Genomic DNA, 23,951 nt, shown 5'->3' with positions numbered 1-23,951 from the left:
ACAAAAATCTTCTCCTCTGAAACTACTGGGCCAAATTGAACCAAACTTGGCCACAATCATCATTGGGGTATCTAGTTTAAAAAATGTGTGGCGTGACCCGGTCAACCAACCAAGATGGCCGCCACAGCTAAAAATAGAACATAGGGGTAAAATGCAGTTTTTGGCTTATAACTCAAAAACCAAAGCATTTAAAGGAAATCTGACATGGGGTAAATATGTTTATCAGGTCAAGATCTATCTGCCCTGAAATTTTCAGATGAATCGGTCAACCCGTTGTTGGGTTGCTGCCCCTGAATTGGTCATTTTGAGGAAATTTTGCTGTTTTTGGTTATTATCTTGAATATTATTATAGATAGAGATAAACTGTAAACAGCAATAATGTTCATCAAAGTAAGATTTACAAATAAGTCAACATGACCGAAATGGTCAGTTGACCCCTTTAGGAGTTATTGCCCTTTATAGTCAATTTTTAACCATTTTTCGTAAATCTTAGTTATCTTTTACAAAAATCTTCTCCTCTGAAACTACTGGGCCAAATTAATCCAAACTTGGCCACAATCATGTTTGGGGTATCTAGTTTAAAAAATGTGTGGCGTGACCCGGTCAACCAACCAAGATGGCCGCCACAGCTAAAAATAGAACATAGGGGTAAAATGCAGTTTTTGGCTTATAACTCAAAAACCAAAGCATTTAGAGGAAATCTGATGTGGGGTAAATATGTTTATCAGGTCAAGATCTATCTGCCCTGCAATTTTCAGATGAATCGGTCAACCTGTTGTTGGGTTGCTGCCCTGAATTGGTAATTTTGAGGAAATTTTGCCGTTTTTGGTTATTATCTTGAATATTATTTAAGATAGAGATAAACTGTAAACAGCAATAATGTTCAGCAAAGTTAGATTTACAATCAAGTCAACATGACCGAAATGGTCAGTTGACCCCTTAAGGAGTTATTGCCCTTTATAGTCAATTTTTAACCATTTTTCATAAATCTAAGTAATCTTTTACAAAAATCTTCTCCTCTGAAACTAATGGGCCAAATTAATCCAAAGTTGGCCACAATCATCTTTGGGGTATCTAGTTTAAAAATGTGTGGCGTGACCCGGTCAACCAACCAAGATGGCCGCCACGGCTAAAAATAGAACATGGGGGTAAAATGCAGTTTTTGGCTTATAACTCAAAAACCAAAGCATTTAGAAGAAATCTGACATGAGGGTAAATATGTTTATCAGGTCAAGATCTATCTGCCCTGAAATTTTCAGATGAATCGGTCAACCCGTTGTTGGGTTGCTGCCCTTGAATTGGTCATTTTGAGGAAATTTTGCTGTTTTTGTATATTATCTTGAATATTATTATAGATAGAGATAAACTGTAAACAGCAATAATGTTCATCAAAGTAAGATTTACAAATAAGTCAACATGACCGAAATTGTCAGTTGACCCCTTTAGGAGTTATTGCCCTTTATAATCAATTTTTAACCATTTTTCGTAAATCTTAGTTATCTTTTACAAAAATCTTCTCCTCTGAAACTACTGGGCCAAATTAAATCAAACTTAACCACAATCATCTTTGATGTACCTTATTTGAAAAATGTGTCCGATGACCTGGCCATCCAACCAAGATGGCCACCACGGCTAAAAATAGAACAGGAGTAAAATGTAGTTTTTTGCTTATAACTCTGAAACCAAATCATTTAGAGGAAATCTGACAAGGAGTTAAATTGTTAATCAAGTCAATATATATCTGCCCTGAAATACTCAAATGAATTGGACAACCGGTTGTTGGGTTGCTGCCCTCCAATTGGTAATTTTTAAAGAAATTTTGCTGTTTTTGGTTATTATCTTGAATACTATTATAGATAGCGATAAACTGTAAACAGCGATAATATTCATCAAAGTAAGATCTACAAATAAGTCCACACGACCTAAATGGTCAATTGACCCCTTAAGGAGTTATTGCCCTTTATAGTCAATTTTTAACAATTTTCATTAATTTGGTAAATTTATGTAAATTTTTACCAAATATTTTTGTCTGTTACTAATGGGCAAAGTTCATTATAGATATAATTGTAAGAAGCAAGAATGTTCAGTAAAGTAAGAACTTCAAACACATCACCATCACCAAAATACAATTTTGTCATGAATCCTTTGTTTAATATGCACATAGACCAAGGTGAGCGACACAGGCTCTTTAGAGCCTCTAGTTTTTATATGGCAAAAAAAAATCTGAAATCTTGCAAATTCAGTAAAAATGTTGCATACAAATAAATCGTATTCCATCCCAATTTTCCAAGAATAAAAAACATCACAAAATTTCTGAATTTACATGCAGAAGTTGACAATTACAGCATATAATTATACAGTTTACTGGTGTATCCTCTTGTTCCCCTTTAAGGGTCTTTTTTTTTGGCATTAAAAGGGTTAGCCAAAATAAATACACACTCAATATCTTTCAATCTTTTTACGAACTGCTACAAATTTAAATGCTTAAATCATTTTAAAGTGCCAATATTAGTAGCCTACAGAATTTGGCAGTTGCAAGAGCATGAGACACAAAAACCCACTCTAGTTGACATTAGTTTATGTTCAATAATGGTGCACGAATATATAATTGTTTACTTAATTTGTTTGAAAAGCACCAGAAATTTACAATTGAAGGGCGCTAACTCTGTAATTTGCTATCATTCTTAAATCACATGTTAATATAAATGTTTTTATTTTACCTGAATGTGAAATCAAAAGACCATGCAATCATTTCTAACTCAGGATGTGACTTTAACCTCAAAATATGATGGTAAAGTAGGTGCTAATATAACGATGGGTTTTTTTGGGCCATGCATGATTTGAAATTTTTCTTAATTGCCAGGAGATTCTTACAAAACTTAAAATGCACTGGATTGAAATATTTATAATCATCACCAAAAAAAAAATCAATTCTTAACAATGTGACAGATTGATTGGTTTAATTGGTGTTCATTACCATTTCAGCATTGCTAGCTGTATTGGGGTGGTCAATTTTAATTGGCAGAGAATTATGGACGTACTGCAGGAGAGCTCAACAATCCTAATTTTCTAAGATTCAATTGTTACGCACAGGTCTACCACAAAAGGGTTTGAACTCATGTAACCTCAGAAAAACAAACTACTGAATAAGTATCAATGCAGTCTCATTTACTATGGATTAATATATCTTTTGTGGGTATCAATTTATATGGTTTTAGGAAAACTTGCATTTTCATGGATATTTCAATTCTTAGTTTTGCCAATCTCTGCATATAATGCTAAAGAAATCTATAATTGGTTCGCCTGTACCCAAGAAACCCTAGAAAATTGGTATCCAACAAATAATAATGAATCCACAGTGATTTAGAAAAAAAAATTTCATGGTGACCTAATTAAGTGTCCCATATCTTCCAAAAATCCTGACCTCAATTCATAAAGGTTATATATCTTTTACTTGTATATATTTCCATGGGCAATTATAAAGTATATTGTTATTTTTAAGAGCTTTAGAAAAACTTGAAGAAAAAACAAAAATATAAAACAAATATAGAAATCAAAGTATTGATGAAGTTTAAAAAATACAAGATTCCTTTTTGGAGTATTTGATGCAGCATTAGTCCTCTTTGATTAAAAAGAGGATAAGGGGGGATCACCTTTCAACAGTGATTCGTCCATATGATTTACAATGTTTTAATTACTCCTAGCCCTACAAATTATCTGAACTGTCACTGATTTAAAAATTTTTAGAGCTGCGAGTAAACTAAAATTCATGAAATATAAATTAAAAAAAAATGTTTTATCTTTACCTTTATATTCAAATAATATATAACAATTATTATACACAAATTTTGTTAGAAATCTGTTTGAAAAAAAGCATTGAGTTGAACAACCACAATGGGTAAATCCCTTAACAACCATTATTTGGATTGGACACATGAAAAAGAATAGTGGTTCTGCCGATTTCACAAACAAACAACAACAATGAAACATGTGTCTTACCTTCTTTCTATAAATAGTCTCGTGCATATTTATATTGTCAGGTCATCATGTCATCACAATTTTTTAACAGTTTTTCTCCAAGTTTTTTTTTGAAAATATAAATATTTAATAACCAATAATACAGATTTAGAGGATTATATTTTACACAAGATTATTATTATTCTCAAAAGGGCCCATGACAGGATAATCTAATTATTTAGAAAGTAATTTATGTAATTTACCTGGAAATATCAATAATCTCTGTAAAGTTATATATTACTTTTTATCTAAAAAAAATTATAGGCCTTATTGTAAAGTGGCTTAGACAAATGGACCTTAGAAAAAAAGACAAATTTTAATTTTAAAATGTTATCAAAATTCTTAAATGGGAGATTGGGCCACATATCAATTCAAACTTTTTACATCTTTAGTGGTTGAATATTTAAATTCATCCCATTTACATGGATATTTTGCAACTTATAGTAAATTATTTTTATTATTCTTTGCAGTTATCAAATATTTTTGGTGTTTAATTTTGAATTCTAGAATAAAATGAAAAATTGCATAAAAGTAAAATGTGGAAAATTCCCTCGGGTACCCCATACTTGTACTTTTTAAAAAACTATATAAGTATTTCTATTCTTTAAAGTGGAAAGTTAGATAATGAGAATTAAATGGAATTAATTAGGATATAAATAATTCTTCAAATCTCTATTTAAGATTACTCTGACCTTGTCGTCATAACTGTAAAGTGGAAAATTTATGTACATATCAAACAGCACGTGAATAAATAAGGATGCATCCAGGATTTTTGAGAAATAAAAGGGGGGGGGGCGAAATTCCATAAAACTAATTATGAGATTTGAGAATAATTTCTGAGCTTCAGTCACCTAAGTCATAATAAACTTGATATATCTAATTTTTTTGGCAGATCAAAAAGTGTGAGGGGTGTGGCCAGGGGAATTGTCGGAGTATGATAATATTAATGATACTAAAAAGTATTTTGACTGTATTTAGCCCTGGTTGTCCCAAACAATTGCATATAATATTTGCCACTGATAATTAAGCAAAAAAGGTCAGCAGTTGTCCTTGTAGAGTTTTCTGTCCATAATGTCCATTGTCCAAGTTTTCAGATTTAGTATTTTGTCATTTCACTGACACGGCCACATCTTATTTTCAGATTCAGATTAACAACTAGATTTATGTTATTGACAACAAAGTATATCATGTTAACTTTTTCATTAACATTGATACCTGTTGAGGCATCCCCCTTACCACTTGTCCTACGACTCCTACTTGGATGGACTTATAGTAATTGATAAAAAATATCTGCTGAAAAATTTAATGAAAACTCTTATAATAGCTGAGTTGAAAAACAACTCATTTGATTAAAATGATTTTGCTTGCCACTCACCTCTAGGTCTATACTCCGAAAGTTTACAGTTAAATCTGGAAATTCTGTTTTCACCATCTTGTATGTAAAATCCTCAATTTAAATCGGCCAAGAAAAATTATCTCTTCAAAAATTGAACGATTTTCTGATCATTTGAAAGTTGTCTTGTCCTTTTCTCTATTATCGCACTATATTACAGTGACATGAAAAGATTTGGCGTATTTTCTTTATTTTCTAATCCGTCTATTTATCACTGACACTTTATTAAAGCTTCTTCATACCTAATCTCACTAAAATCCATCCAATTATCCAAAAGCATGACAATATATGTCATAACTTATTCTACAGTTGCACTTCAATTATTGAAATCGCAATTCATCATATATAAAATTTTGAAGTGTTTAGTTAAAGCGTGATTTGAAATTTAAGTGTACTTAAATGCACTCTGTTTGAAATTATGTTTAATAATTTCATTTTTCTTTTCATAATGCAAACAAAACCAACTTGTGTAAAATTTTAAATTACCAACTAAAATGTATGTCCCAGTAATGCACTTTAATGCAAAATTTATGTTCCAACGCTGGTTAAAAATAAAATTTATTGTCAAATTATATTATTTCAAAATTAAATTGTCAAACTTTTAAACACATTAAAGTTTCAAATTGCTTTTAATTTCTGCCATTTTTCATGTTTCAATACAGCAAACACTTAATAGTTAGGCACACATTCTATTGTATCAGTTATAATAATGACATATCATGAGCTAGATAGATCCCAAAGTTGTGAAAAACATTGCTATTCTTGAACTCTATAGTAATGAAAAGTCATGAAAAACATAGCTGTTCTTGAACTCTTAAGATAATAATATGTCACTATTCTTTCATATGAAAAACACAACTAATATTAAACACCATTTCACCAATAATTGAATATACCACAAATATTGTGCACACCTTGATTTAGCTTAAAATTGAAATCATTAGCATTTACCATTAATCATTTTAATCAATTTTTTTAAGGTAAAAATTTCCAGCAGCAGCATGAATTTGAGCTTTTAAAGTCACATAATTGATAATCCAATTTGTTAATGCATTAATTGTACTTATGCCAGTCATGTCCAAGGATATATATATATATATATATTGCAACTTAAATTTCCCTCTGGCAGTAAAAACAGTGACTGGCTACAAAATTTAAGAAACAAATTACTACACTTCAGTACAGGCTGTTAAATTATTGTCAATACAGCACTTTGAATACTTTATATTTTTTTTTACCAAATATGCAGTATAAACCCTTTGAAGGATAACCATTTATATATTTTCAATCTTAAGGCACTGCTCCTCTATTACCATTTGAAAACTCAAATTCAAGATTATTTTTTTAACATGAGTTCCTTTGATCTCAGGAGCATTAATTAAAGTGATGTTTAGGTAGGCTATCCTCTTCCAAACTTTTAGTGATCAATTAGAAAAAAAATAAACTTTGAATGTTCAAATTTGTGTTTTACCCCTTTATGTTGGTAAAACACAATTACATTATAACTTTGTAGAATCAAAACCTGCCAATCATTCTCATTGGGTAATTCTTTTTGTTTGAGACGATACATCAATCATAAAACACTTGTAATGAAAACAGTACCAGTCTGGACTGTTACCCAGGGTTGAAAACCAGTAATTAAATAAACAATTCTTTTAAAAAAACCAAGGTGCAGCGTTAATAAATTAACCTTCATCAATCATAAATTTACTAAATATTAACTTTTATTTTTTAAACTGATAAAATCGCTTGGGTTTTTTTTTCAGAATTAAAATAACTTTCAATCTACTACGAATACGAATACTTTATTTCTCATAAAACTACAATTACATAGTTATAGAGAACATACATAAATATAACTATAAGGTACAATTTTTACAAGCATGTGTGAACAATACAATGAAATTAACTTGGAGGACTGACTTTCACATTTATAACTTTGATAAATTTACATAGTTTTTCTAATATTACAATATTACATGAATTAAACAGTTGATCAAACTTATAGATATTAGGGTTAGACCAGCAGTATGTAGGTAAAAATTTCGTTCTTTCAAACATAAAAGATCCACAATTCATAATATAATGGTACTCGTCACCAATGTCGTTTGAGTCACAGAGACGGCAGATTCTGTCTTCTCTCGGTAAACCCTGCCACCTTCCAGACTCAATCGGCAAGTGGTGACTACCACATCTATATTTGCATAATGTATAAATGAATTTGTAAGGTAAAACAGAAAAATATTTTTCCAATTGAAAATTATTTTTAAAAATACGATAGCATAAAGTTTTAGGTGATTCTGCAACAAATGCAAAGCATTCTTGTTGAAACTGATCTTTGAGTTTTTGTTCAATACATTTTGACACCCATTTATCAGCAAACTGTGCATTCCATATATTGGACATACCACAATTATCAAAAATATTTTTAATATATGATATCCACTTAGTGTCAATTCCGTAATCCTTGTAATATAAAAATACAAGTTTATATAATACAGCACAAATTTTACTTTCTTTTCCATTAAGAAGTCTACTCCAGAAATTAATCATTCGCAGTTTTACAGACACAGTAATAGGGTATCTGCCAAGTTCTGCATACACTATGAAATTTGGAGTAGACTGTTTTAAATGTAAAATCATTTTACAAAATTGTAAATGTACACGTTCAAGTATATCTATATTTTCAAACCCCCATATTTCTGATCCATATATCAATATTGGTAAAACCATTTTGTCAAATAAATCAAGTTGACATTCTATTGACAAATTGTTTTGTCTACCTTTTTTTAAAACACTATACATAGCTTTTGTGGCTTGTTCTTTTAAATATTTTTTATTTGATAAAAAGGATCCACTTCTAGAAAATAAAATACCTAAATATTTGTATTCTTTTACAATTTCAATGTCGTTACAATTAACTGTGAACTTGAGATTTGCTGGCATTCTGCCACTCGAAAAGATCAAAACTTTAGTTTTATTTGTATTGATTTTCATTTTCCATTCTTCACTGGAGGTGATGTTTTTTTACTTAAATAATAAATTATTTTCATTATTCATTTGAAGCCTGATTAGATGTTAATCTCATTAATCCCTTAAAGATTATCAATAACCTGTCAAAAACAACAAATGTGTAATAAATTGTAAGTAGTGATTAAAACATCTGTCAAACTTGATTAATTAATCATTCTTTCAAATTATAAATCAATTTAATTAATATATATATTTAATAATAGTAAATGTAAATTCATTTTGCATATGACAGTTTAAGATCTAGAAAAAAAAACAGACTGGAGGAGTCAAGAATCAGAATTCTGGACAGATTTTTAGGTAGGATTTATATCCAAATTTTTTTTTTATCTTTTAAATACATATTCACAAAAAAATCTAAGTACAAAGATGTAGTATGAATGCCAAAAAGACAAAATTGACCAGTCTCAAGACCAAACAATACAAAGTTAACAACTAATTAGATCACCTTCAACAATGAGCAAAACCCATATACTGCAAAGGTCCAAAATGAAAAAAAAATGTAAAACAAATTAATGTATAGCTAGATGTTCTGCACGTTGCCAAATTGAAATCTATAAAAAAAAAAAAAAAAAAAAAAAAAATTGAAATCTATAAAAAAAAAAAAAAAAAAAAAAAACAGAATCATATTCACCAAGATCAATACCTAGACTGAAAAGATTGGGACATTTTTATTACTTTAAAAAATGTCTTTTTCAGACATAAAATGTGAAAAATTATAAGTATTAATTGTGTTTGAAAAATATAAAACACAAATAAAACTACCACTTGAATCTAACATGTTTCAATTCCTTCGTATTGGAGACCTTGATACATCAAAATAACAATTTAAACTTCATAGTCTAGTCCTCGTTATATCAAACCACCCACATCCCTCCCATACCTTCTATTTAATAGATACAATATAACGTAACTACAATACACATACACATAGTTTAAAGTGAGTATATAAAATGAAATGGTCTAGTATTTCAGTGCTATTTGGTCTCTTGTGAAGAGTTGTCTCATTGGCAATCATACCACATTTTCTTTCTTATTTTTTTTTTAAAGTAATTAGTGTTTCCTGTACATGTTTAAGAAGAAATTGAAAAAAAACAAGATGTGGTATGATAACCAGTGGGACAACTCTCCAAATGAGACCAAATGACACAGAAATTAACAACTATAGGTCACTGTAAGGCTTTCAACAATGATTAAAACCTATACACTGTAAGGCCTTCAACAATGATTAAAACCTATACCCAATAGTCAATTTTCTGTTCTGACAATTAGATATCAGTCAATGAAATGTCTAAATTCAAATTGTTTGAAAGTTTGATCAAATCACTACAACAAAACCAGAGTGCCTAAATTATCTCAACCAATTACCTAGTAATTTTAGGGTTGTGTTTGTAGCTTACTGACTTTACATTGACTAGCTTTATTAGCAACATCATAAAGACATACAGTCCTAAATGAGTCAAATAGTGAAATTTCTAAAAAACAAAACTGCATATATTCTTGATCCCTCATATTGCTACAACTCCATTGTATAATTTTTTGTCATTTGAAGAATTTTGAGTAGACTGATTGATTGATTGTTGTTTAATGCCACTATTAGAACTATTGTGTTAAAAAAAACTTTTAATTTCCTTAAAATTGAATATTTATCTTTCAATTATCTATTAAATTATTTATTTTAACTTTGTTTCTTTTTCTTTTTTTTTTTTGTTTTTAAAAAAAATGAAAAAAAAAAAATTTGTGGCAGTACCGGTATGTTTTATTTTGGAGGAAGCCAGAGTGCCTGTAGAAAACCAACAACCTTCAGTAGGAAAACTGACAATCATTAAGTCAATTAAAATAAGCGTCCCACAGTCTAAAAATGGCAGGGTGGATCTGCCCCTGCCTTTAAAGACAGCAATACAAATTTGACAGTACATTCAAACTATGTTTAATAATTATCTGAATGAGATGATCTTCCAGTTATTCCCAGGCCCATTTACACCCCTTAAATTAATTTGTCAAAATACAAAGAAATCTACTATGATAAAACCGAAATTTTCAACATTGAGAAACAGTTACTTTTGTTCAATAACAATATTGACTTAATGCACATGTCATACAATATGCATTATAAAGATTAATGTTTACTTATCTCACATATCGAGAGTTTAATTTACTTGTAAAGAAGTTATAACGAGAGATCAGGTCATTGTGGAAAGGATTGGGTATATCATTTAAGGCCTGAGAATATCTTTAATTTAGAGTGAAATTCTTTTGAATGACTATTTAAAAAATTCCACCTTCGTTTCTCAATAAGGTTTTTTTACAGTGTAGTACGTATAGTGTTACTGCTTTTCGGACAATTTACATCAAAATTTTATACCTAGAGGCTTTAAAGAGCCTGACCATCGCTGACCTTCATATTGACTTAATGCTCATGACATACAATATACATGATAAAGCTCTATTTACTTATCACACATTTTTAGAGTTTAATTTACTTGTAAAGAAGTTATAACGAGAGATCAGGTCATTGTGGAATAGATTGGGACTATTAATTAAGGCCTGAGAATACCTTTAATTTGGAGTGAAATTCTTTTGAATGACTTTTAAAAAAAATCCTTTGTATGTTTTCTCAATAAGAATTTTTACAGTGTAGTACATGTAGTGTACTGCTTTTTGGACAATTTACATCCAAATCTTAAAACTAGAGGCTCTATAATCATTGGGAGTATTATGAAGGCCTGAGAATATTTTTAATTTGGAGTGAAATTCTTTTGAATGACTATTTAAAAAATTCCTGTGTACTTTTTTCTCAATAAGATTATTAACAGTGTAGTATATGTAGTGTACTGCTTTTTGGACAATTTACATCAAAATTTAAAACTAGAGGCTCTAAAGAGCCTGACCATCCCCCAACTTCATATTGACTTATAATGCTCATAACATACAATATACATTATAAAGATTGTGTTTACTTATCACACATATCGAGAGTTTAATTTACTTGTAAAGAAGTTATAATGAGAGATCAGGTCATCGTAGAATAGATTGGGATTATAATAAGGGCCTGAGAATACTTTTAATTTGGAGTGAAATTCTTTTGAATGACTTTATAAAAAATTCCACCTTCATTTTCTTGTAGTTTCAGAGGAGGAGATTTTTGTTAAACAACGACAGCTGAAAACAGACGCCAATTAGTGATGCGAAATACTAAGAGGGCCAAGTGAGCTAAAAATGGTAAAAATTATCATTAAAGGGCAATTAAACTCAAATATTCAAGTCAACTTAAGGGTGCTATGAACAGTTTTGTATAAAAAAAACTAGCAGTAATATTCCCCCGACTAAAAATATATATATAGACATGGAGGGAAGTCCCTTTTATCAACATAATTAGTGAAAAAGTATCATGTTTTTTGTATTCGGTTGTAAAAATATGTTAATTAACTTCAATTAAAACAGGTTGAATGATTAAAATAATTTTAAAAATTAGATTAAATATACATGTTTTGAGGGGAGACAACACTGTAAACATCCTGTTTTTTTGGCAGTGAAAATTGAAAACTTATTTGCAGCCAAATTATAGCTCTTTTCAGAGCAGGCAAACGTACCCTGAAGCATGCAGGTAAAAATTTATGAAATTCATTGTTTTGATTATGAAAAATGTGCATGTATCATCATGTCTTAGTGGGTGTGCACATGACCTGATTTCAGGTTTTTTAAGCTAATAGATTGATTTAGGCAATGTTTTTCCCATTTTCTCTGAATTTTTTTTTTTTTATACTATTAAATGTACACTTTATTTTTATTTCATTATAAACTAGAGAACATTCTGATTCCAGTGATATCTAATTTTATACAAGTATCTTTATCAATCAGTCCACCACTAAGGGTCACTTATGCATGGTTCCTCAAAATATGAGGTCATAGAAAAAAACTGTTGATTGCACTCTAAGATTTCAACCACAAAGTTCCATCATCTTGTGTTGCTTTCATACAGCAAAGGTAATAGGTAATTGAAAACAAATGTGACAGAATCAAATATTTTGTCTTTGACAGCCATTGTCATACAAGATTAGATTAGCATTTGTATGAATTAGTCAACTACTTACATCTCAGTTACTTAATTGTCAGTGGCAAAACCAGAGTTTTCATAAGGAGGGCACCGTTTTCATAAGGAGGGCACCGCTGACTGACCTACAGGGGGAGCATCTCCAGTCCTGCTTCAGTGATTCCCTATATAATCAACCAAAAGTTTACCCAAAAAGGGGGGGGGGGCACTGCATCTGCCTATGCTTCTAGAAGAAACATAAATTTATTAAAGGCTGCAAATTGTTACTTAGTAAAAATCTTTCACTTACATTCAACCATACATGTACATGCTGGACTTGAAGAACCTGGGTTGATGACTGAGTCTGGTTTCCTGCAGCATTTCCCATAGTAGTGGGTACAGTCAAAAATTTAATACTGGACATAAGCTCCCATCATTGATGACTCAGAGACAATAAATTCTAAATTAACACTTGTAGTAACTTTTATCTTATCAGCAAAATAAAAGTATGCATTTTCATTCATGAAAAGTTTTCACTCCTGGAATATAATCATTGATTTGATGCTCTTGAATATTCCATATTTTTAACAAACTCCACATCTCAAAGTCTTTTGTCAAATAGTTTTTTTTTCACTATATTATGTCTGAAAAGTATTTTCCAATAGATATCCAAGTTAATTTAATTCACAATAGCATGAATAACAAAGTACATCTTCATATAAAACAGTGTCATATGTCTTATCCAAAATGGATGCATGTCAGCACATTTTAATTCCCTCATCCAAATGTTTAATTACATGAATGTGTTTTCATATTTAAATTATTATCATCAAATTGTCGCAAAACATTTGGGATCAAAATCTGTGCCACACTTCTTAGCATTTTGTCAAAGTTTCTGTCTGCAATTCAACTGTGGTCCAAATTTACAGAGTTCAACCGAGAAAGGATGAGCGTGTTGGCTGCAATTGATTGCACTCATTTTTGTTTCTCTGATAATTTTAGTTGTTTATAAAAGCAAACTGTAAAATTAAAATCTATATGTGACAGTCACGTCATGCTGTGAATTCTTGTCGATTCTAGACTAGTTTCCTTATTTAACAGGTAAAACAATTCAAAGTTTCTAGAGTACAAATATATTCAAATTTTATGGAATCTTCTATATCTTTTATTTATTATAAAATTGATTATAACAGACAAGTTTAAACAATTCCTACATTTAAATAAGTGTCAACAAAAGTTTCAAGTTCTTAATAAATAATGAATACAATTTAACGAAAATTTGACAACACTTCATGTTCGTCTTAAGATGCTTGTTTCTCAGATTTCACAGCTCAAGTTTATAATTTAGATTGCAAGCCTTTTATTTATACAAGTTAAAAGTTCAACAAAAGTCAAACAATAAAATTAATATTTTTTCTCTCCGAAACTCCTAGTAAAGAAATTAATAATCTATGGCTTCAGATTGTTTGAAAAGGTTACCGCTATTTTAACAACACTATAAGATTATCACCTAATCGCAATTTGCATGTCTGGTTCTTTTTGTTCTTTCTTGAACATTTAAATAACCAGAGACAGCTATTTCGTGAATTCCATAGATATAAATTAAGAAGATGTGGTATATGAGTGCCAATGAGACAATTCTCCATACAAGTCACAATTTGTAAAAGTAAATCATTATAGGTCAAAGTATGGTCTAATAGACATAGCCTTGCATGGCTCACATCGAACAGCAATATTTAGAATAATAAGACTTTATATGATGTAACAAGACAAAAAAGCTCTGCTACCAAACACGCAATAGAGAAATAGCTACCAGTAGTGAAAATCTCTTTTTAAAGCGCCGTTATTGGTCGTGTATTGTCCTCATTTGTGAATAGTCTGCACCCCCTTTCCAACCCCAAATATCACCAAAAAAAGTCTAGCTTGCTTGTAAAGTCTGCAACAACTTTTGACAAGTTTTGAGTCCTTAAATCTTTGTGACCATTTGACCATTCAAATCTTAGTTTGGTCAAAACAAAGTTCCCTGCTTAAAAAAATCAGACGGACCAGTGCTTTTCTTAGAGACTTTCTGCTTGACTGATTTATAACTGCACAAACTTATTCCAATTCAATGGATGAGTTACTCTCTAAGCTCCTTGCTTGAAAAAAGTCAGACGCACCCTGCTTTTCTTAGAGGCTTTCTGTTTGACTCAAAATCTATGAATTCCAATTGTTTGTTAAAAACGTCTTAAAGTTCCCTGCTTGTAAAATCCATTAAGCAGTAAATACCTATAGCCCTATTGTCTTTTAGTGCTTAAAATAGTGGCATGCAGTTATCTAAGAGTCAGAATATACACGACAAAATGATACTCTGCACACTCGAATCATTGATAGCTATCAATCAAAATCAAGATTGACCTTTACGTATTTGAAAGTCAAATCCACGCAAATTGAAAATTAACCGTTATTGTTTACCAATCAAACGACAATTGTTTAACTGTTGTTAATTTTTCAATAAATAATCAACCTACAGATATTCAGCTTTACATTTATCAAACCATAAAATAGCCTGAATTTCTTTCCATTAATTAGATTCACTGAAGGGACCGAGTCCCTCTACATGTCAGTTTGGAGGTTATATAGTAAACAGTATTTCTTCAAACAGATGAAGGCTCTTCCTGTCCCGATTTTTTGCAAAACAAAAAATAAACTTTAACTTCAAAGCAGTAATATTCAAAGGGATGTAAATATCCAGCATCTGAGTCAAAAGAATAAATAAAAATAAATCATTTTATTCCTCAATTCAGCACCAATTCTTGTTAACTCCAATGCTAGCACATTTTAAGGTGAACAGTCCTTGTTTTTACAGTATCTTGGCAATAAATTTAAGAAACTTTTTTTCAATATTTGCCTATCCAATAAACAATTCTTCTCAATCACTTGAACTTTTCCAGCTATAAGGAGGTCTTATAAATGTTATCATATGTATATCTCAATAAATCCTCACTAGAACCGAAGCTACCAAACTCTATAGTAGTAATGTGTGATTTAATATAAAACTATCCAAACACCATATTTCTTATTTAGCACGCTAAAAAATCATTGAATTCGTTAAATAACAGTCAAATTTTCATGGTGCTAATTTACCTCTACTCTCTAACGGTATTTAATTTTGTTAAGTTTTCATCCATTTGAAATATTTATTGTTTATTTCCAAAAGAAATGTCAACATTAAGTTCCCCGTTGTTTTTTCTTAAGTCATTTAAATACATTCAATAATAATGTATTATGACCAACTGATTTTAGTTTCACTGAATAAACACTATAATTTATCGCAAATTTAAAATTAATATTTGTATTATTAATAAAGTCATAATTCCCAATAATAAATTTCACATCATGATTTCTCGAACAATGTATTCCCTCGATTGAAAATTAATATCTTGTGTAACCAAATCCAAATACGAGGAAAAACATATTATGAAAATTAATAAACAAATTTCACTGTGTTTGTCCATTTCCCTATGGCTATAGTCTTCAATATTTTGTTTAGTATTATTTCCTATTTAATCAACCAGAAGAAACAAAACACAATTGGAGACGATCGTATTACAGCAAAATCAATTAGCGGAATATTTATAGACAGTCAAAGTGTTGAATATCTCAAGTCTTTTGACAAGTGTCCCATTTTTTCATACTTTTTATTCCTTAACTCAAATTCTGTTTTTAGATTCTAAATTATCATATATCTAAAAAAAAAAAAAAAAGTTATTAAATTAGATTGAAATGAAATTCAATATTTAACATATTTATATTTGCATGAGTAAATTTAAAGTGAAAAGACCTTTCTTTTTAAAAAGTAATTGACAACTACTGTACATGGAAAGTGCCTTTGATTCCAATTGATTTAGATTGCCAGTTTTCCTGCCAAGGGTTGTGGTTCACAGGAATAGAAGACTAGCAATGCAATTTACTCACAGTATATGAGTTGCCAAAACTTAAAGAATGTGTTTCAAAAGAGGGACGAAAGATCATACCAGAGGAATAGTCAAACTCATAGATAGAACATAAACTGACAACGCCATGGCTAAAAATAAAAAGACAGACAAATATTAGTACAGAAGACACAACATAGAAAACTAAAGACTATAAGCAACACAAACCCCACCAAAAACCAGGGGTGATCTCTGCTGCTCCAGAAGGGTAAGCAGATCCTGCTCCACGTCATGTGGCACCAGTCGTTTTATTAACCTTAAATATTACTTACATATATACAGTCATCAAATTATGTATGTTATATTGAATGGGGATGACAAATTATTTGCTTGTTGATCGACAGCATCTCGTATTCCAGGTTAGACAATAACCCATTACATGCCCTGAGAAACCTGTGAAATCTAATAGTTTACTATCTAATTTATCATTACTTATAATTAAATATTCTAAAACATCACTAATTGAAAACTGTGAAACACAATAGTAATTAATTATTACTAAAACCAATATGTTTCAAAAGAGAGACAACTTTTGCAAATATAAAAACAAATGAGCAACCTAAAATGCTATTAAATAACCCTAAAAAGCAGCTTAAAAATAAACCATGATATCTTCATTACAATTTTTTGAAATTTACATTTGTTTGAGAAATCTAAGCCACAAGCTGCACCACAAATCATGAAAATTTCTATCCACAACTAAATATACAAGAGGCTCTCAAGAGCCTGAATCGCTCACCTGGTAAACAATGCCTTATTGAACATATTGAACCATGCCAGGCAAACATGTATAGCTAACAATTCTTCAATATTACAAATATATATGACTTACTGTTTATAAATAAAGAAAATGAGACCAAAACACAAACACTTAAAACTTAGCAATGGACTGTGAAAATGAGGTCAAGTTCAAATAAAATCTGCATAACCGACATATAGATCATAAAATATTTTCATACACCAAATATAGTTGACCTAACGCATAAAGTATTAAAAAAATAGACCAAAACTAAAACAGTTAACTTTGACCACTGAATTATGAAAATGAGGTCAAGGTTAGATGACACCTGTCAGCTAGAGTAGACATGTACACCTTACAATCATTAATTCTATACACCAATTTTAGTAGACCTATTGCATATAGTATAAGAAAAACAGACCAAAACACAAAAACTTAACTATAACCACTGAACCATGAAAATGAGGTCAAGGTGAGATGACACCTGTCAGTTGGACATGTACACTTTACAGTTTTTCTATACACCAAATCTACTAGACTTATTGCTTATAGTATCTGAGATATGGACTTGACTACGAAAATTTAACGTTGTTCACTGATCCATGAAATGAGGTCGAGGTCAAGTGAAAACTGTCCGACAGGCATGAGGACCTTGCAAGGAACGCACGTACCAAATATAGTTATTCAATTCTGCCGCCGGATCACTATCCCTATATCAAGCTAACTGCAACAAAAGTTGCAGGCTCGACAAAAATGATCAATATCATTTTTTTAACTAATCATTTATTAAGAGAAAAAACTTGCATACATGTACTTACTATACATCTTTTTCTAAAATAAAATTTTACCCTGCTAGGTAGAGAATAGGTAGGTAGATTATGTTGGACATTGTTAAACTTTGAACCCCTGAACTAATGATATTCAAGATAATGACCAAAAACTGCAAAATTTCCTTAAAATTACCAATTTAGTGGCAGCAACCCAACAATGGTTTGTTTGATTCGTCTGAAAATTTCAGGGCTGATAGATCTTGACCTAATGAACATTTTTACCCCATGTCAGATTTGCTCTAAATGCTTTCGTTTTTCAGATATAAGCCAAAAACTGCATTTGACCCCTATGTTCTATTTAAAGTAAGGGCGGCAATGTTTTTTGACGGATCAAAAATCGAAGCACACACTTTGTGCAGGATAATCTAAGGAACTATCATGCTAAGTTTCATCCAAATCCGTTCAGTAGTTTCAGAGGAGAAGATTTTTTAAAGTTAGCAAATATGATGAACAAATTGTGAAAAATTGTCATTAAAGGACATTTACCCCTTAAGGGGTCAATTGACAATTTTGGTCATATTTAACTTATTTGTAGATCTTACTTTGCTGATCATTTTTGCTGTTTACAGTTTATCTTTATCTATAATGATATTCAAGATAATGACCAAAAACTGCAAAATTTCCTTAAAATTACCAATTAAGTGGCAGCAACCCAACAATGGTTTGTTTGATTCATCTGAAAATTTCTGGGCTGATAGATCTTGACCTAATGAACATTTTTACCCCATGTCAGATTTGCTCTAAATGCTTTCGTTTTTGAGATATAAGCCAAAAACTGCATTTGACCCCTATGATCTATTTTAAGTAACGGCGGCCATGTTTTTTGGCGGATCAAAAATCGAAGCACACACTTTGTGCAGGATAATCTAAGGAACAATCATTTTAAGTTTCATTCAAATCCATTCAGTAGTTTCAGAGGAGAAGATGTTTGAAAAATTGTTAACGACGACGACGGACGCCAAGTGATGAGAAAAGCTCACATGGCCTTTTAGGCCAGGTGAGCTAATAACAAGAGGCTCTCAAGAGCCTGAATCGCTCACCTTAATTTTTTTGGTTAAATCTCTCATCAATGATTATTTTGGCTTTTCAATTTATTTAAATGTTCTTTGAATCGTCCTATTTTCTTCAAAAGCAAAAAAAAAAATCATTTTCTCCTATGTTCTATTTTAGCCATAGGAGCTATGTTTCTGACATACAAGGAAATGAAATATAAAATTTAAACTAGATACTCTGAAACTCATTTAGCCTAAGTCTGGCTGAAATTGATACAGCAGTTTCAAAGGAGAAGATTTTTTAAAGTAAGTCAACATGATGAACAAATTGTGAAAAAAAGTCTTTAAAGGGCAATAACTCCTTAAGGGGTCAATTGACAATTTTGGTCAAATTGACTTATTTGTAGATCTTACTTTGCTTAACATTTTTGCTATTAACAGTTTATCTGTATCTATAATAATATTCAAGATAATAACCAAAAACTGCAAAATTTCTTTAAAATCATCAATTCAGGGGCATTATACCTGAAAAACCAGTTACCCAATTCGGCTGAAAATTTCAGGACAGGTAGACCTTGACCTAATAAATACTTTAACTTCTTGTCTTATTTGCTCTAAATGCTGGAGTTTTTGAGATATAAGCCAAAAACTGCATTTTTACCCTGTGTTCTATTTTTAGCCATGACGGCCATGTTTTTTGACGAAATAAAAAATAAAGCACAAACTTTATTAAATACACCCTACTGATCATTCAGTTGAAGTTTGGTTGAATTTGGTTTAGTAGTTTTAGAGGAGAAGATTTTTTAAAGTTAGCAAATATGATGAACAAATTTTGAAAAATTGTCATTAAAGGACAATAACCCCTTAAGGGGTCAATTGACAATTTTGGTCATATTAACTTATTTGTAGATCTTACTTTGCTGATCATTTTTGCTGTTTACAGTTTATCTTTATCTATAATAATATTCAAGATAATGACCAAAAACTGCAAAATTTCCTTAAAATTACCAATTAAGTGGCAGCAACTCAACAATGGTTTGTTTGATTCATCTGAAAATTTCAGGGCTGATAGATCTTGACCTAATGAACATTTTTACCCCATGTCAGATTTGCTCTAAATGCTTTCGTTTTTGAGATATAAGCCAAAAACTGCATTTGACCCCTATGTTCTATTTTAAGTAACGACGGCCATGTTTTTTGACGGATCAAAAATCAAAGCACACACTTTGTGCAGGATAATCTAAGGAACAATCATGCTAAGTTTCATCCAAATCCATTCAGTAGTTTCAGAGGAGAAGATTTTTTAAAGTTAGCAAATGTGATGAACAAATTGTGAAAAATTGTCATTAAAGGACAATAACCCCTTAAGGGGTCAATTGACAATTTTGGTCATATTAACTTATTTGTAGATCTTACTTTGCTGATCATTTTTGCTGTTTACAGTTTATCTTTATCTATAATAATATTCAAGATAATGACCAAAAACTGCAAAATTTCCTTAAAATTACCAATTAAGTGGCAGCAACCCAACAATGGTTGTTTGATTCATCTGAAAATTTCAGGGCTGATAGATCTTGACCTAATGAACATTTTTACCCCATGTCAGATTTGCTCTAAATGCTTTCGTTTTTGAGATATAAGCCAAAAACTGCATTTGACCCCTATGTTCTATTTTAAGTAACGGCGGCCATGTTTTTTGACGGATCAAAAATCGAAGCACACACTTTGTGCAGGATAATCTAAGGAACAATCATGCTAAGTTTCATTCAAATCCATTCATTAGTTTCAGAGGAGAAGATGTTTGAAAAATTGTTAACGACGACGACGACGACGACGTCGACGACGACGACGACGAAGACGACGGACGCCAAGTGATGAGAAAAGCTCACATGGCCTTTTAGGCCAGGTGAACTAATAATACTTTCTGTTTCATTTCTCTTTTGGTTATTTGATTTATTGGCCCATGGGTTACTGCAATTGTCTGATTGTTGGTTGGTAATTATAATATACAGTGGCAAATATTTCATGCATGTTCAGAATGAAGGGTTATACTGTGACTCATTGAAGTATTTCTGATCTTTTTTTTAATTCATATTTCAAAACTTATATATACATGTATACATGAACATGAACACTTTTGTACATATAAAATTGAGAATGTAAATGGGGAATGTGCCAAAGAGATAACAACCCGACCATAGAGCAGACAACAGCAGAAGGTCACCAACAGGTCTTCAATGCAACGAGAAATTCTCGCACCCAGAGGCGTCCTTCAGCTGGCACCATAACAAATATATACTAATTCAGTGATAATGAACGCCATACTTAACTCCAAATTGTACACAAGAAACTAAAAGTTAAAATAATACAAGACTAACAAAGGCCAGAGACTCCTGACTTGGGACAGGCGCAAAAATGCGGCGTGGTTAAACATGTTTGTGAGATCTTAACCCTCTCCCTATACCTCTAGCCAATGCAGAAAAGATGAAAAGTTAAGTCAACCTAAATTAAAAATATAATAAACAGTTGCGCTATGAGCGCATGATACACCCTTTGTTTTGTGAGTGAAGTTTTTCGAATAATCATAAATAGTTTCTGAGATACAGTGCAACATGTGAAAAAAAACTCTTTTTACCAAAAAAACTCTAAAATTAAATTTTGAATCATCACCAAAAAGTATACAGATCTTTAGATTAATGATTTATATAAATAAGAAGTGTGTAAAGTTTTAAGCAATAATCATGAATGGTTTTTAAGATGCGATGCAACATGTGTAAACCTCCCTTTTTTTTAACAAAAAACTCAATAACTCTAAATAATTTTTTTAAATCATCATCAAAATTATACAGATCTTAAGATTAATATAAGTAAGAAATGTGTATAGTTTTAAGCAATAATTATAAATCGTTTTTGATATACTGCATGACATGTGAAACACCCCCCTTTTTTTTGAATAAAAAAACTCAAAAACAAAAATTTGAATCATCACCAAAGAGTAAACAGATCTTTGGATTAATATAACTAAAAAGTTTGTAAAGTTTTAAGCAATAATCATAAATCATTTGTGAGATACAGCACAACATGTGAAAAAACACACCCCAATAGCTAGCTGTTTTAGTTATTATAAGTCCCATAACTCAAAAAGTTTAAATACTATTTTCACTAAAAAAATATGGATATCGTTTGACCATCATATGAAACAACTATTTTAAGTTTCATGAAATTTGGATAGGGGATTCTCAAGTTACGGTGCGACCTGTGGACCGTGCTGAGGGCGTATAAAAATAAAGAGATGTGGTAGGATTGTCAGTGAGACAACTTATAATACACCAAAGTTCAAAATGTGTGGAGATTACAAAGCAATTATAGGTAACAGTACAACCTTCAACAATGAGAAAACTCATCCTTAAAAACAGCTATAAAAGTTGCATCATCATGAAAAATATGAAAAAAATTAGAAGAGAAAGCTAAAAGTTCATATCATCCTAACTAAGTTTATTGTTTGATTTGATGTTATCGTTAATCCAATATGTACACTCTTTGTATAAAAATAGTCCCCTTGACATAAGTATGTATTCATACCAAAGTGACTTATTGACTTAGCCATCAACATGATGTAAGCTTTAAATGCAGTTAAAAGTGTAATAAGTACCTTTGCTGTACAGATATGACTCATATAAGTACTACATTGGCTAGAGGTATAGGGGGAGGGTTGAGATCTCATAAACATGTTTAACCCCGCCGCAATTTTGCGCCTGTCCCAAGTCAGGAGCCTCTGGCCTTTGTTAGTCTTGTATGATTTTAAATTTTGGTTTCTTGTGTATAATTCGGAGTTTAGTATGGCGTCCATTGTCACTGTACTATTATGCATATTTTAGGGGCCGGCTGAGTGACACCTACGGGTGCGGGAATTCTCGCTGCATTGAAGACCCATTGGTTGCCTTCGGCTGTTGTTTGCTCTATGGTCGGGTGGTTGTCGCTTTGACATATTCACCATTTCCTTTCTCAATTTTACTACTAATAAAATTGAGAATGTGTCAGTTAGAGACATTAACCTGACCAAAGAGCAGTATATATACAAAGTATATAAGTAACCTTATATTACTAAGAACAAAAAAAATCAACTGTTAACACAGGGACATATATGTCTGTTTAACTTTAGCAACAAACTTTTTGTAGACATTTTGACACCGATAACAACCTGTGTAAGGGTCAAGAATTCATTGGCAGGCCTCTACATTAACATTTTTTCTAACTTGTCTCTTCGGACAAGTGGCAAGAAAATCAGCTTGTCCGAACTCTTAACTCACTTGTCCGAATTCATAATTGAAAATCTAACATATTGATGATTTATGCAATAATAACACTTGGGCTTTGATTGTCATGATTGTACCTAATAAAAGGAGCATTTTGTAATGTTATATGAATACCGCATCAAAATACATTTCATTATTTCAGAATGAAAGTTTTTTTGCAAGACTGTGTTCTCTGACTCAATGTCACTATCATTTGTCAATCATTAAATCATCATTTCTTCCCACACCACTACGTTCCCCTATGGACCTATTCATTCTTTAGTAGTGGTATGGGTTAAACCAAGGATGTAAATACACCTGGCCACCTTGAACATGTATATGAGTAAACCTTTTTAATTTATTGATGATGTCAAAACAAGCTTTTACAATTTATTTTGATTTGTATATACATTGATATATGATCATGAAGTACATACACATTTCACTAAAAAATCTGCCTTTTTAGATTTTTTTTTTTTTTTTTTCATCTAAAATTTTTATATCACATATGTCATAGATCTTATCAAATAAAACCTCTTTTAATGTATTGTTATGCATAAAAGCAAAATCAAATGAAACATACTTTAATTTAATATTTTAAAGTTTAGGTAAAACTAAACATGGAGGTGCTCCTATTTCAAGGAAGCT

The 23,951-nt window shown here is 30.9% G+C and overlaps 1 protein-coding gene across 19 annotated transcripts in view; it reads right to left on the bottom strand.

Moving 5' to 3' along the window:
* Positions 1-23,951, bottom strand: part of LOC143054714 (dual specificity tyrosine-phosphorylation-regulated kinase 4-like) — a 114,837-nt gene that overhangs the window by 48,121 nt on the left and 42,765 nt on the right. The window contains exon 1 of one of the 19 annotated variants that reach the window (XM_076227742.1): positions 12,784-13,604. The exons of 17 other annotated variants lie outside the window; for them this stretch is intronic. In XM_076227742.1, coding sequence (XP_076083857.1) covers positions 12,784-12,897 — 114 coding nt within the window. In that variant the 5' untranslated portion in view covers positions 12,898-13,604. Of the gene's footprint in view, positions 1-5,392; positions 5,562-12,783; positions 13,605-23,951 lie in introns of those variants that run through there. One more of the 19 variants, XM_076227745.1, reaches the window with a different exon arrangement.

The sequence above is a fragment of the Mytilus galloprovincialis genome, chromosome 12, assembly GCF_965363235.1.
Source record: "Mytilus galloprovincialis chromosome 12, xbMytGall1.hap1.1, whole genome shotgun sequence".
NCBI lineage: Eukaryota > Metazoa > Mollusca > Bivalvia > Mytilida > Mytilidae > Mytilus > Mytilus galloprovincialis.
The sequence above is the reverse complement of the archived record's forward strand: the minus strand, read 5'-3'. Positions and strand labels throughout refer to the sequence as shown.